Here is a 14,496-nt window from a genome sequence, read left to right as displayed (position 1 = left end):
ATGTGGGCCCAGTATAGCAGCACCCTCTGTCCAGGAAGAGAAGGGTTACAGTTATGAAGAGATTACCTCCACAGGATCTGCTATGATTTGGAAGGGGAGGGAGAGTTCCTGGGGCAGAGGACAGTGCTGTAGACCCCGCTATGCAGACCATGCCACTCCACCTCCCACCCAGTACAGGGAGATCTTAAACCAAAGCAATGCTCTTAAACCAAGTTACAATTTTGAAAAACTGTGAGCTCTTCTTGGAAAACACTGTATAATCAATCACAGCATATGGCTGAGCACATTGGTGATTGCAGTATTATCTTATATACAATAGTCAAAGATGTACACAGAGGATGAGTATGCATACCCATTAAGGAGATCACGATCAGTGACACTTTTTAAGAATTAAAGGGGTATTTAGCACTAAAAATGTTATGTACTTAGTATAGCAGTACAGCAGCAGTAAGGGACACCACTGCCTCTCTGCAGCCACCAATGGCTGTGCTAGGAGCTGGAGGGCTGCTCAAGCTCTGGTCCCGCCACAGTTAAATATTGCAGTCTTGGATGCTGCCTAAACAGTATTGAAACTTTTAGAAATGGTACAAAAATAATTCATTTTATTCTTATTCTTGTCACATACTGTAGCTGCAACCTCTTATTTACTTTTACCAGTTGACAGAAGATGACCACTGCTTTATCTCCAGCTTGCCATCTACTTGCATACAAAGAGTGAGTAGTCAAAAGTACAAGAAGGGTCAAGTACAAAAATCTCTAACTTCATATGAAACATGGCCCCGTCCTCCCTTAAATTATTGCAACTTAATATCACTGGCTTTACGGAACAGCGAGGATGGTAGTCTCAACGTACAACAGATTTACAGCTTTGTCAGGTAAAATTAAAACTCTGGAAATTGGAAATCATAAATACTTTTATATCGATAGGAGGCTATTAGAGATGAGCGAACCGGGTTCGGGTCCATCTGAACCCGAACTTTCAGCATTTGAGTAGCTGGGGCTGCTGAACTTGGATAAAGCTCTAAGGTTGTCTGGAAAACATTGATACAGCCAATGACTATATCAATGTTTTCCACATAGCCTTAGGGCTTTATCCAACTTCAGCAGCCACCGCTAATCAAATGCCGAACATTCTGGTTCGGATGGACTCAAGCATGCTCGAGGTTCGCTCATCTCTAGAGACTATGCTTCCACTCTAGGTTACTGTCTGTGTTTGTTTTTGTTTTAATCAAGCCTAAACTACTGTAGGTATAGCTTTTATCTACAGACTATAGGATTAAAAAAAAAAATGCAAGGATGAATACCTGTGCAGATTTTTTAATTTTTTTTTAAACTGCACCAAAATGTATGTATAGGCTATGTTCACACTTCATAAGTGCCGCGGAAGTCATGGCCGCTGTTACAACAGCCGTGATTCCTGCAGCACTCACGTAGTGCTGCAGCCTGAGGAAATACCGGCCGCAGTGTATACACTTATACAGATCTTATATAGATCATCAGGTCGGGTACTGCTGTACCGGCCAGCATGATCTTTTCAGACTGACTGACTGACGGACTGACCTGTCTTTTACTGTGTGTGCACATAGCCATAAATAGCATGTGGGATTGTATCCAGGTAGTGGCAGTTTGTAACCTCAAAAATAAATAAATAAGTGAAGTGAAATCTATTGTCCCTCTGCCTTACATAAGTCAAGATAAATGATTGACGACAGCATACATAAGGCAGACATTAGCTATATATACAGTATGAGTTTTTTATTTTTATATGTCATGGCAGGTACACTTTAACTTTAAGGATTTGCCCTACAAGGTTCCTCTTAAAAATTATGGGGGTGGCGTCTCTTCTTTGTTCATTGGTTTCAGGCTTTTGGATTCTTCTTAATTGTCAGTTAAGGCAGTGAAGTCGGCATACATAGCTTGAGTTGCTGTTCAACATCTTAAATGGCTATAACGTGGATGTTCCTCAAAGACATGTTGTTCTTCCTCCTGGAAAAATATCTGTAAGCGTTGGAGATAAGCAAACCTCGAGCATGCTCGAGTCCATCCGAACCCGATCGTTCGGCATTTGATTAGCGGTGGCTGCTGAAGTTGGATAAAGCTCTAAGGTTGTCTGGAAAAACATGGATACAGCCAATGACTATATCCATGTTTTCCACATAGCCTTAGGGCTTTATCCAACTTCAGCAGCCACCGCTAATCAAATGCCGAATACAGATGAGCGAACCTCGAGCATGCTCGAGTCGATCCGAACCCGAACGTTCGGCATTTGATTAGCAGTGGCTGCTGAAGTTGGATGAAGCCCTAAGGCTATGTGGAAATCATGGATATAGTCATTGGCTGTATCCATGTTTTCCAGACAACCTTAGAGCTTTATCCAAGTTCAGCAACCCCAGCTAATCAAATGCCGAACGTTCGGGTTCGGATCGACTCGAACTCGAACCCGAACCCGGTTCGCTCATCTCTAATGCCGAACGATCGGGTTCGGATGGACTCGAGCATGCTCGAGGTTCGCTCATCTCTAGTAAGCATCAAGTTAGTTTCAACCCCTGAAGTTAGTGAAAAGTAAAAATTGGGCTTAAAAGGGAATTAGGCTAGGCTGTGTTCACACATTGCAGTTTCAGAACATTATCATTTCATTGTGGTCTCACCCACACAGCATACCGTTACTACCTATAACGTCGATATTGGAATAAAATAAAGAACTTTTAAATTTTTTTTCTTTTCTTTCTATCTCCTTGCACATATTATGATCAAGCATCTTTTTTTTCTTTGAGTTTGAGCCCCGCAATAAGGACTTTATCCGATATTATCTTACATGGGATATACTGTTTATGCCTCGTTTTTTTTGTCCAGGTGGCATGGACAGTGTCAGCTCTGATCCTCTGGGCCGTTTAGCATTATTTAGTTGTGTTACTGCATTATTTTTGTGAAGACTCTGCAGTACTGCAATGAAACTCCAACATGTGTGAACATAGCCCTAATTTCACTGCAGACTTTTGCACAATCAGGGAAGTTGCAGCACCCGATTCTGGCTGGTCAGAGATCATGAATCACTAAGGGGATTGGAGGATCCAGCCAAGCCTCCAGTGACATCACACCCTGCCCCCTGTCTGCATCATCATTCTGTGCTCAGCAAACACACACAATGTGAGACAGAAGCATGTAATCTTTGGTATCCTAAGGGGGGGAAGCAGAGGTAGCAGGAGGCAATGTGGATTAAAACAGAGGCCAGTTTTCTTCGCTTTCTGGATTTCAAACAGCTAACAGTATAGCAGAACCGCACAGACATAGTAACATATTATATAGACACATCTATATAACTTTTAATGTACTTTTAATAGAAAAACTGTTTTCCTTATGTGGAGTTCCCCTTTAATTCTTGGATAGTTCAGTGGATTTGTGGCTGGTGAAGGATAGATATCAGAGGGTTGTTGGTGATGGTGTGTATTCTGATTGGTTACAAGTGGTGTGTAATAAGGGTCTGTTCTTTTTAATATGTTTATGCAAAAGAGGAGCCCGTGGAGCCTCATTGAAGAGTCTCAAAACACAGGACTAGCCAGATATCCCTCCGGGAAGGACCCAGCCAAGGGGCAGCTCCTGTTAGGAAACCACCATATCAAGTGGCCCTATAAGTCAATGTAATGACAAGGGATAAACCAAGGCTAGGTAACCATCCACATACAGCTGTTTCGGGGCGTTGCCACTCATCAGTGTGGAGCAAGATTCTGGCTAGGTGGGAGCAATGCCTAGTAGAGCCACTGATGAGGGGCAACACCCCGAAACAGCTGTATGTGGATGGTTACCTAGCCTTGGTTTATCCCTTGTCATTACATTGACTTATAGAGCCACTTGATATGGTGGTTTTGGTGGTTTCCTAACAGGATCTGCCCTTTGGCTGGGTCCTTCCTGGAGGGATATCTGGCTAGTCCTGTGTTTTGAGACTCTTCAATGAGGCTCTACTGGCTCCTCTTTTGCATATTCATGTTTCCCAGGGGGCTATGCACCTAGGACTTCACTGCATTGAGCGCTTTCACTAGCAGCCAGCAGTGTTGTCGTTTGGCTGGTCTCCCTGAGTTCAGCAATCTGTTTCTTTTAATATGTTTGTAAGTGACATAAAAAAGGCTCATCTGTTTACCAATGACACAAATGTGTGCAAAGGGTTGATATTCCTGGAGGTGTATAGAGCAATATAGAAAATGATTTAGCCTTACAAGAATATGTTGTCAAAACAATGGAAACCAATATGCTTTTTTCAGATTAAAAACAGGTCTTTCCTTCAGGACTGTTATAGAAAAGAACTGGGAACATTTACAATAGTACAGGAAGTGATTCAATTTTATTCTTTTGCAATCCCCCCCTTGGACATCAATATAATCACGTGGGTCAAAACTGCAAGGCACAATGTACTTCAATGTTTCCAAATATAAAATAAAGCACTTGGGTATATCATCAGTTCTGTATTAGCAAAGGCTTCAGAAGAGAAAGGTCTAGAGGTAGTGATCTGACAGTGTTAAAATGAGTCACCAGGGCCGCCAGATGGTGGGGAAAGCAAATCGTATGCTGGACTGTGTAGCTAGAGGTATAACCAGTAAGAAGAGGAAGAGTGTGGTGAAAATAAAACTGAATACAAGAATAAGGGGACACAATCTGAGGTTAGTTGGTCAGAAACAAGAAAAGATTAGTTTATTGAAAGAGTAGTAGATGCTTCGAACAAGCTTCCAGTGTATGTATTAGGTAAATCTACAATAACTGAAAGGAGAATACTAATAGGGCAGACTAGATGGACCAAGTGTCCTTTTTCTGCCAAGTCTTCTATTTTTATGCCTAACTAGAAAATGTACCCGGCGCTGCCCGGGTAAAAAGTGTCAGTGTGTTAATTAGATTTGTTCCAAGGTCGCCCAGGAGTCAAATCTATGCCCTTGTTTTTTTTTTGTTTAAGTGGAAATCGCCAGGAGCCTTATATACCCCTACATATACTATATACCCAGACAGTTCTGCACTGTTTATGTAAATTGTAGCTTATGCACATTAGAAATAAACTAAAAACCACCTCTCCGTCCTTCCTCCCCACCCTCCTCATCATTAGGAATACTCCAGGCAGGGCCGGCGTTAGGGGGGGGCAAGCAGGGCAAATGCCCAGGGCCCCCATCCCCCAGGGGCCCCCTACCGCAGTTCCAGTGGAGAGGAGAGCACAGACAGCGTCCTCCAGCGTCTGGCAGTGATCCCTGGCTGCTGCTATCAGGGGTCACGCAGAGGCTGCAGGACGCTGGGCTCCGTGTCTGCTCCCCCTCCCTCCAGCTCCTCTCACTGCACGTGACTTCCTGCTCTGGTGTGGAGCTGTCGGGACGATGGAGGAGAGGGCTGCCGGGTGAGGATGACAGCCTACTACTACTACTGCTGCTGCTGCAAGGAACATGAGGGGAATTCACCACTACAACCAGCATGCTAGAGGGAGTAAGTGTTCTGTACATGTAGTGTGTAATGTGTATGAATGTAGGTGTATAATGCATGAATGCAGTGTGTGTTACATCTCCTGTGTATAGTGTGTGGACTGGATGGTTTGTATCTGTATAATGTGTTTTCATGGGTGTGTGAGTGAGTGTGTGTATGTGTATGTGTGTGTATATATATATATATATATATGGTGTGTGTGTGTATAAGCACTGCTGACTCCAAGTGTTGAGGTGAATAGACTGTATATAGGAGCTGCAGCCATTCTCCGGCCTCATCAGTCCTATGTAATTGCTGCAGCTCCTATGTATAGTGTATGATGACATCACTAAGGCAATACGGTGTATTTTATTGAGAAAAAAATAAGGTGGTATTCAGTCCTTAGGTCACTGTATGGTGGTAATATTGGTCTGTATATAGTGTCATTATGCAGTGGTCACTCTTTGGCATTAATATTGGTCTGTATATAGCGTATATATATACACTCATTACTGCCATAGATTGACTACCACATAATGACACTATATACAGACCAATATTACCGCCATACAGTGACCACCACATAATGACTCTATATACACACTATATACAGACCAATAGTACAACCATAGAGTGATCGCCCACATAATATTGGTCTGTATATAGTGTGTATATAGAGTCATTATACAGGGGTCAGTCTATGGCAGTAATTTTGGTCTGTATATAGAGTCATTATGCAGTGGTCACTCTTTGGCATTAATATTGGTCTGTATATAGCGTATATATAGAGTCATTATTGCCATAGATTGACTACCACATAATGACACTATATACAGTACAGCCACAGTACAGTACAGTATATATAGTACAGCCATAGAGTGATCTCCACATAATATTGGTCTGCATACAGTGTATATAGAGTCATTATACAGGGGTCAGTCTATGGCAGTAATATTGGTCTGTATATAGAGTCATTATGCAGTGGTCACTCTATGGCGGTAATATTGGTCTGTATATAGAGTGTATATAAAGTCATTATACAGGGGTCAGCCTATGGCAATAATATTGGTCTGTATATAGCGTATATAGCGTATAGAGTCATTACTGCCATAGATTGACTGCCACATAATGACTCTATATATACACTATATACACCAATAGTACAGCCATAGGGTGACAGCCACATAATATTGGTCTGTATACAGTGTATATACAGTCATTTATTATACAGTGGTCAGTCTATAGCGGTAATATTGGTCTGTATATAGTGTATATAGAGTCATTATGCGGTGGTCACTCTATGGCGGTAATATTGGTCTGTATATAGTGTATATAGAGTTATTATGGGGCGGTCACTTTTATGGTGGTAATATTGGCCTATATATAGTGTGTTTTCTTCAATAACGGTATGGAGGTAATATTTGGTCCTGATTATAGTGATTTTTTTAAATTTATTTTTTTAAAGCAATTCATATAAATAGTTCTTGTATTTACACCACTAGCGGGCAGTCCTGACATTTAGCGGCAGTCCTGGCATGTAGGGGCAGTCCTGGCATTTAGCGGCATTCCTGACATTTAGCGGCAGTCCTGGCATGTAGGGGCAGTCCCAGAATGTAGGGGCGGTCCCGACATCTAGGGGCGGTCCCGACATCTAGGGGCGGTCCCGACATCTAGGGGCGGTCCCGACATCTAGGGGCGGTCCCGACATCTAGGGGCGGTCCCGACATCTAGGGGCGGTCCCGACATCTAGGGTCGGTCCCGACATCTAGGGGCGGTCCCGACATCTAGGGGCGGTCCCGACATCTAGGGGCGGTCCCGACATCTAGGGGCGGTCCCGACATGTAGCGGCGGTCCCGACATGTAGCGGCATGTAAACTTCTGAACTGAGTAAGGGCCCTAATACATGGAGCGAAAATTGTCCGAATCAGGACGCTATCGCTCTGTGAGGACAATGGGGAACATGATCAGGTACTATATATCACAGACAAGGCCTGAGGACACTGGGGAACATGATCAGGTACTATATATCACAGACATGCCCTGAGGACACCGGGGAACGTGATCAGGTAGTATATATATCTTTATTGTTTACTATATACAGCAAGGATTGCACACACATCACTAATGATATACTGTATATATACACATAGGGGGAGATTTATCAAACATAGTGTAAAGTGAAACTGGCTCAGTTGCCCCTAGCAACTTATCAGATTCCACCTTTCATTACTCAGATTCTAAGTAGGTGGAATCTGATTGGTTGCTAGGGGCAACTGAGCCAATTCTTCTTTACACCAGTTTGATAAATCTCCTCCATAGCTTTTGCTGTAGTAGGCTCTCTAAGCGAGCTCCATTCTACCAGATTGGCGCTCACTTCTGCAGAATATCAGGCCGTGTAATACGGCCTTAAAAGTGGCCGTATGCTTCCAATAACTGCTGGCTGAACATTCCTTCAGCTGACAATTATCTCTCCCATCTGGTCCCGTCCTCCCCATACACAGAAATTTGGCACATCTGAGTTTTCCTGTGTTTTCTATGAGAGGGTAAAGCCATAGCCATACAGATCTGATGGCGGCTTATCTCTCTTAGAACAAAAGAGGTTGGGCATTGATTTTCCATCAAGCTTGATCCCCTATGTCCACTGATATTATCTGTCCAGAGAGCCCCATACACCTTACACTGATGGCCGAACCCACCAGGAGCAACAGGTACCACCAACAAAAGAGTAAAATGTATGGGGACCTTAAATTGTTGCTAAAATATTTCAGCATTTGGGGCCCCACCTTTAACTTTGCCCAGGGCCACATCTAGTCTAAAACCGGCCCTGACTCCAGGCAGATTGCTTCCTATTCCCCACCTGTGGCAGCCCGGCACATGGGCTGGATCGTTAATACACCTGTGCAAAGCTCAAACAGCAGTAAATGTTCCTGGATTATTCCTAATAATGAGGAGGGTGGGGAGGAAGGACAGAGAGGGTGTGCCAGCCTAATGCATATACAAATGTAAGCCCCGACCGTTAGACACAGCGCTGCCGGATTAAAAGTTGTTTTTATGACAATAACTGCATCGCCTGCCGAACGGACCCCAGGACAGATCTTGGATTAAAAGCAGCTATCTGAAGGTACAAGTGGTTTGGGGGGGACAGATTGTGGGTACAGAGTCGCTTTAAAGCACGGTACCAAAGTAGCTCTTTAAAGGACAGTACCAAAGTAACTCTTAAAGGGACAGTACTTAAGTCACACTTACAGGGATAGTTGCTCTTCAAAGGGTGGTACCTAAGTCTTTTTTTAAAAGGACAGTACATAAGCTGGTCTCAAAGGGACAGTATATAGTTAACTCTTAAAGGGTTGGCACCAAAGTTGCTCCTTAACCCCTAGGTGACCCTGGACGTACCCGTACGTCCAGGGCCGCCTCCATGTGTTCAGAGCGAAGCCGCTCGGCGGCCCCACTCTGAACCGCCGCGGTCCCGGGTGCTGCTCGTAGCCCGGGACCGCGGCTATTAGCTAGCATGGTCCGATTGCCGTGCCCGCTAATAAAGTAATCGGATGCAGCTGTCAAAGTTGACAGCTGCATCCGATTACTTGATGCAGCTGTTCCTGGTGTCTAGTGGGGTAGATTGCTCCTCCGGGACGTCGCTCCTCCAGGGGGGCTTCTAGTAGAAGTGTAAAAGAACTAATAAAAGTTTAAATCACCCCCCTTTTCTCATGTTATAAATAAATAAATAAACATGTCTGGTATCGCCGCGTGCGTAATCGCCCAAACTATTAATTAATCACATTCCTGATCTCGCACTGTAAATGGCGTAAAGGCAAAAAAAATCCCAAAATGCAAAGTTGCGCATTTTTGGTCGCATCAAATCCAGAAAAATTGTAATAAAGAGCGATCAAAAAGTCGCATATGTGCAATCAAGGTATCGATAGAAAGAACACATCATGGCGCAAAAAAACAAAGTATAAAAGCACTATAAGCCTGGGAATGGAGCGATTTTAAGGAACATATATTTGTTAACAATGGTTTGAATTTTTTTTACAGGCCATTAGATACAATGAAAGTTATACATGTTTCATATCATTGTAATTGTAACGACTTGAGGAACATATATAACAAGTCAGTTTTACCCCAGGGTAAATGGCGTAAAAACAAAAATCGCCCAAATAAAAGAAATGCGTTTTTTGTTTTTTTTTCAATTTCACCATACTTTGAATTTTTTTCTAGTTTCGCAGTGTACTTTTATGAAAAAAATTCAGCATGTCATTGCAAAGTAGAATTAGTGGCGCAAAATATAAGGGCTCATGTGGGTTTCTAGGTGAAAAAATGCAAGTGCTATGGCCTTTTAAGCACAAGGAGGGAAAAACGTAAACTCAAAAATTGAAATTGGCCCGATCCTCTAAGGGTTAAGAGACTATACCAAAGTCACTCTTAAAGGGACAGTACCAAAGTGGCTCTTAAATGGAGGGTATCAAGGGTTAAAGTTTCTCTTAAAGGGAAGTCACTGTTAAAGGGGCGTTTTTTTCAAGCACTATGTATTTCCCTGGAAATGCGAATCTAGTTTACAAATGTAAACTATTCAAAAAAGGTGGGAAAGATAAGAAGAGCGATGTCAGAAAGAGAAGGTAGGGGGCTACAGGGACATATCAGCAGGTTCATTTGCATTAACTTTCCTTTAAGTACATCTGCCTCTTTATACAGTAATTTGACTAATTTTTCTTTTTGTTAGAGAGCACTTCCCATTTTTCCGGGCTGCACCAGATGGCTGGAAGAACACTGTTCGACACAACCTCTGCTTCAGTAGCAGTTTTGAAAAAAGTGCTGGCTGGGTCTGTGCTGATGGCCCACGACGTTCCTGTTTGTGGAAACTAACACGACAAGGGAGAAGAAAGTTCAGAACAGAGATGCATGCCCTATCTGATGAGCTGGTGCGGGTGTTGCGGAGAAGCATGAATAAGCCAGGTGAATTGAAATTTTTATCACACAACTAATATTATAGAAAAAGAATAATGTGCTACTAAATTTCTCCAACAAATCTGCTGCATTTGAATGTACTTTTATTGGTGGTAAAATATTTACACACATGGTACTGCATATAAGGTCAAAGTTGATACACCCAACTATATTGGGTAAGGAGCAGTAAATATACACCTAAAAGTAAAGGCTAAGTAGCACAATCTATAAGTACTGCTACTTAAACCTACTGCATGCGAATTGATGTCTGGCCACATGTATTGAGGACGCCAATCCACTCAATATGGCCGATGGCAGGATGTGCATAACATGGGCCAGAAGTGCACGTCTCATGTGCTATCAGCACTGTGCACAAAGGCACTTAACTACTATCTGGCGGATAGGGCATATCTTAGCCCCATAAGTTGGTGCATGCGCACTTTCATGCCTAACTCTAATACAACATCTTGGCAAAGAGCAAAGTACTTACCCATGCCAATCTGTGTGCCGTAAGTATATTACCATAAGAACATTACCCGGCTAAATCAGTCCCCTTCTCTCAGCATATAAATACAAATGGCCACCGAATGTATAGTAATGCCATATGAAAATGATAATCAACTATGCATTATATACTCACCACATATACAGAAGACCCATCACTACCTACATATAATAACCCAATTCATATCTTAAAAGCACTCAAGTACTAGAGTATACTGCTTCTCAATTTGTTTGTTTCAGGTTGGTAAGATTGCTAATTACACTACTGCATAGTGTACGCTCACTGGAAGTGGCCTGGACTATGCTGCTGGGACAAGAGAGCAACATAGTCCGGGCCACTTCTGGTGAACATGTAAGCCAGCCTGCACATGGGGAGTAGGTGAGTACTTATTGTAAGTGGTGATGAAGCTAGTGATAAAGTTTCGCCACTAGATGTCACTATATTAGATGTGTGTATTTAAATGCTGTACGACGAAAGTATGTAAAGGGTTATTGTTTATTTGTGTGTCACATGGATCTGTGAACCTATAGGAAACTTTTCTTTGTTCTCTCCTATCACCTCTCTTTACTTCTTCTAATGCACTCTTTACCCACTCACAGCGCACTTTCAATACGTTGAGGAAGGAAGTCACATGGGTAGAGGAAGTGTATGAGCTTTTAGTGTTGGACATTGTAGAGGAAGGATGTAAGTGAGACAGCTCTCTACAGTGGTTCTCTCTGGGCCCTGGCCCTCTGCCAGCTCCCCCTTCTCTCAATGGTCAGTCTTAGTCAGGTTCCCATATGGGTAGGAAGTAGAGATGAGTGAACCTCAAGCATGCTGGAGTTCATCCGAACTTGATTGTTCAGCATTCGATTAGCGGTGGCTGCTGAAGTTGGATAAAGCTCTAAGGTTGTCTGGAAAACATGGATACAGCCAATGACTATATCCATGTTTTCCACATAGCCTTAGGGCTTTATCCAACTTAGCAGCCATTGCTAACCAAATGCAGAACGATCGAGTTCAGATGAACTCCAGCATGCTCGAGGTTCACTCATCTCTAGTAGGAAGCAAGCCAAAACACAGCTAACAGTTTCTCCTTAGTTAACTCTACACAACACTATGCAGTGTTAAACTCTTACAGGAGAGGACAAGTCTAAAAATAACCACAACCCATGCCGTGGACTAGGAGAGTCACAGTGCAGGACAGTATCCACAGACAGCAGTACGTTAGGAACTGATCCAGATAGAGCAAGGTTGCTAAGAGCCTAGAAATCTTGCAGCGCTGTTGTCAGCAGGGAACCCTCAGCATTCCGATCATTCCAGGTAATAGGGTCTGGGGCCATGTGTCACCCTCATAGGACGGGTCACCCGACACTGGTGGGCATTAGGTGGTGTGAAGACCCAAAGGTCAATACACGGGCACAAGTATTCATTCTTCTAAGTATTTTTCCACCTCATCCTCCAACATCCCGGCAGAGCACAGTACTACTTGGGTTGGGACTCTCACTACATCTTCCTCTCTGCTACTCTGATTTTTTGTATCTCTCAACACACTACTCAGTAGTGATGTCACGATACCAGAATTTTGAGTTCGATACCAGAATTTTGAGTTCGATACCAACACCAACTTTTTTTTTCTTTTCAATGCTCGATACCAATTCGATACTTAATAAATTATATTTAAGAAACAAAAAACACAAGAATAGAAATGACCCCCCCTCCCCCAGGTTCAGGTCAGTATGAACCAATTTATGTTCCCCCATTATTTAAAATAAATAAAAACTTGCCCAACTTTTTTTTTTTTTAATCTCTCCGCCTGTCTGGCTGGGGGGTGAGGGGCATTTTTTGCGCCGTGATCTGTAGTTTTATTTAGTACCATGTTTTTATGTGGTACTGAATTGGGTGGTTTCTGCGCTTGCTCGGTTTACCGTGCCTGATCAGGAAGGTGACAGGTAGTATGGACAATAACACTTCAGCTTCCAGGGATGGGGGTTGTAGTCATGTAACACACACTTCAGATATCAGGGGGGTGATGGTGGAAGTAGTCATGTAACACACAACTGCTATCAGGGGGGAGGATGGGGGTTGTAGTCATGTAACACACAACTGCTATCAGGGGGGAGGATGGGGATTGTAGTCATGTAACACACACCTGCTATCGGGGAGGATGGGGGTTTTAGTCATGTAACACTTTAACTATCAGAGGGTGATGGGGGTTGTAGCCATATAACACACACCAGCCAGCAGGGGGGATGATGGGGGTTGTAGACATATAACACACACCAGCCAGCAGGGGGGATGATGGGGGTTGTAGACATATAACACACACCAGCCAGCAGGGGGGATGATGGGGGTTGTAGCCATATAACACACACCAGCCAGCAGGGGGGATGATGGGCGTTGTAGCCATGTAACACACACCAGCCAGCAGAGGGATGATGGGGGCTGTAGTTTTACTATTCTTGCTGTCGTAACCCCCCACATTGTTAATGTCTGCTCCGGAGTTTCCTGCCGGCCCCGGCCTCCCGCCCCTCCTCACACTCCTGCCGCCCCCACCTTATAGTCCTCCCGTCCAGATGTAGTGGCCGCATCTCCTCCTGCCGCCCCCTCCTCCAGTCTTCTCCTCTCCCTGACGCGCCGCTCTCCCTCTTCAGCCTTGACCCTGCTCTGCCCGCAGTCATTAGCAGCTGGGGTCTGCTACACACAGTAGCCGACCCCTGCTGTATATGGACCAGGCTCAGGAGGGGGGTAATGCCGCTGTCAGTGTGACAGCGGCATCTATATAGTTACATAGCCGGCACAAGCAATAGCTATGTGCCGGCTATTTGAATTTGGCGCCGATGGGGGAAGAGGGTGTGCGCGCCGAGGAGGTGACAGGTATAAGCAGGAGGGCGGCGCAAAGAGAACACGGCCGGCGCTCGGATAGCCGCTGGCCATGTTCTCTGCGCTATACTTTATGTTAAACTGCATAATAGCGCAGTTTAACATAAAGTTTCGATACCAGGAAATCCTGCACATGGGGGGCTATATATGGGGATGTTGCACATGGGGGGGGGCTATAAATTGGGATGCTGCACATAGGGAGGTTCTATATATAGGGATGCTACATGGGAGCGTCTATATATGGGGATGCTGCATGGTGGGGGCTATATATGGGGATGCTGCACATGGGGGGGCTCTATGGGGATGCTGCACATAGGGGGGGCTATATATGGGGATGCTGCACAGGGGGGTCTATATATGGGGATGCTGCATGGTAGGGGCTATATATGGGGATGCTGCATGGTAGGGGCTATATATGGGGATGCTGCATGGTGGGGGCTGCATGTGGGGATGCTGCATGGTAGGGGCTATATATGGGGATGCTGCATGGTGGGGGCTGCATGTGGGGATGCTGCATGGTGGGGGCTATATATTGGGAATGCTTCACAAAGAGGCTTCTCTATATGGGAATGCTGCACATAGGGGCTTCACTATATGGGAATGCTTCACTATATGGGAATGCTGCACATGGGGGGGGCTATATTATATGGGGACTACAGAGAGTAGTCTATACTATATAGGAAAGCATACCTATTATGTAGGGGTGCAGGGGAGCCTTAAAACTATATGGGGGAACAGATGGGCCAACTACTATATAG

At 44.2% G+C, this 14,496-nt stretch overlaps 1 protein-coding gene across 1 annotated transcript in view; it reads left to right on the top strand.

The window, feature by feature from the left end:
- FOXR1 (forkhead box R1) overlaps nucleotides 1–14,496 on the top strand; it is a 55,388-nt gene that overhangs the window by 28,178 nt on the left and 12,714 nt on the right. Inside the window, exons 6-7 of the mRNA XM_069946665.1 lie at nucleotides 658–875; nucleotides 10,148–10,380. Of these exons, the coding sequence (XP_069802766.1) occupies nucleotides 658–875; nucleotides 10,148–10,380 (451 nt within the window). The remainder of the gene's footprint in view (nucleotides 1–657; nucleotides 876–10,147; nucleotides 10,381–14,496) is intronic.

This window comes from Dendropsophus ebraccatus, chromosome 12 (assembly GCF_027789765.1).
Source record: "Dendropsophus ebraccatus isolate aDenEbr1 chromosome 12, aDenEbr1.pat, whole genome shotgun sequence".
Classification (NCBI taxonomy): Eukaryota; Metazoa; Chordata; class Amphibia; order Anura; family Hylidae; genus Dendropsophus; species Dendropsophus ebraccatus.
This window is presented reverse-complemented; position numbering and strand designations above follow the sequence as displayed.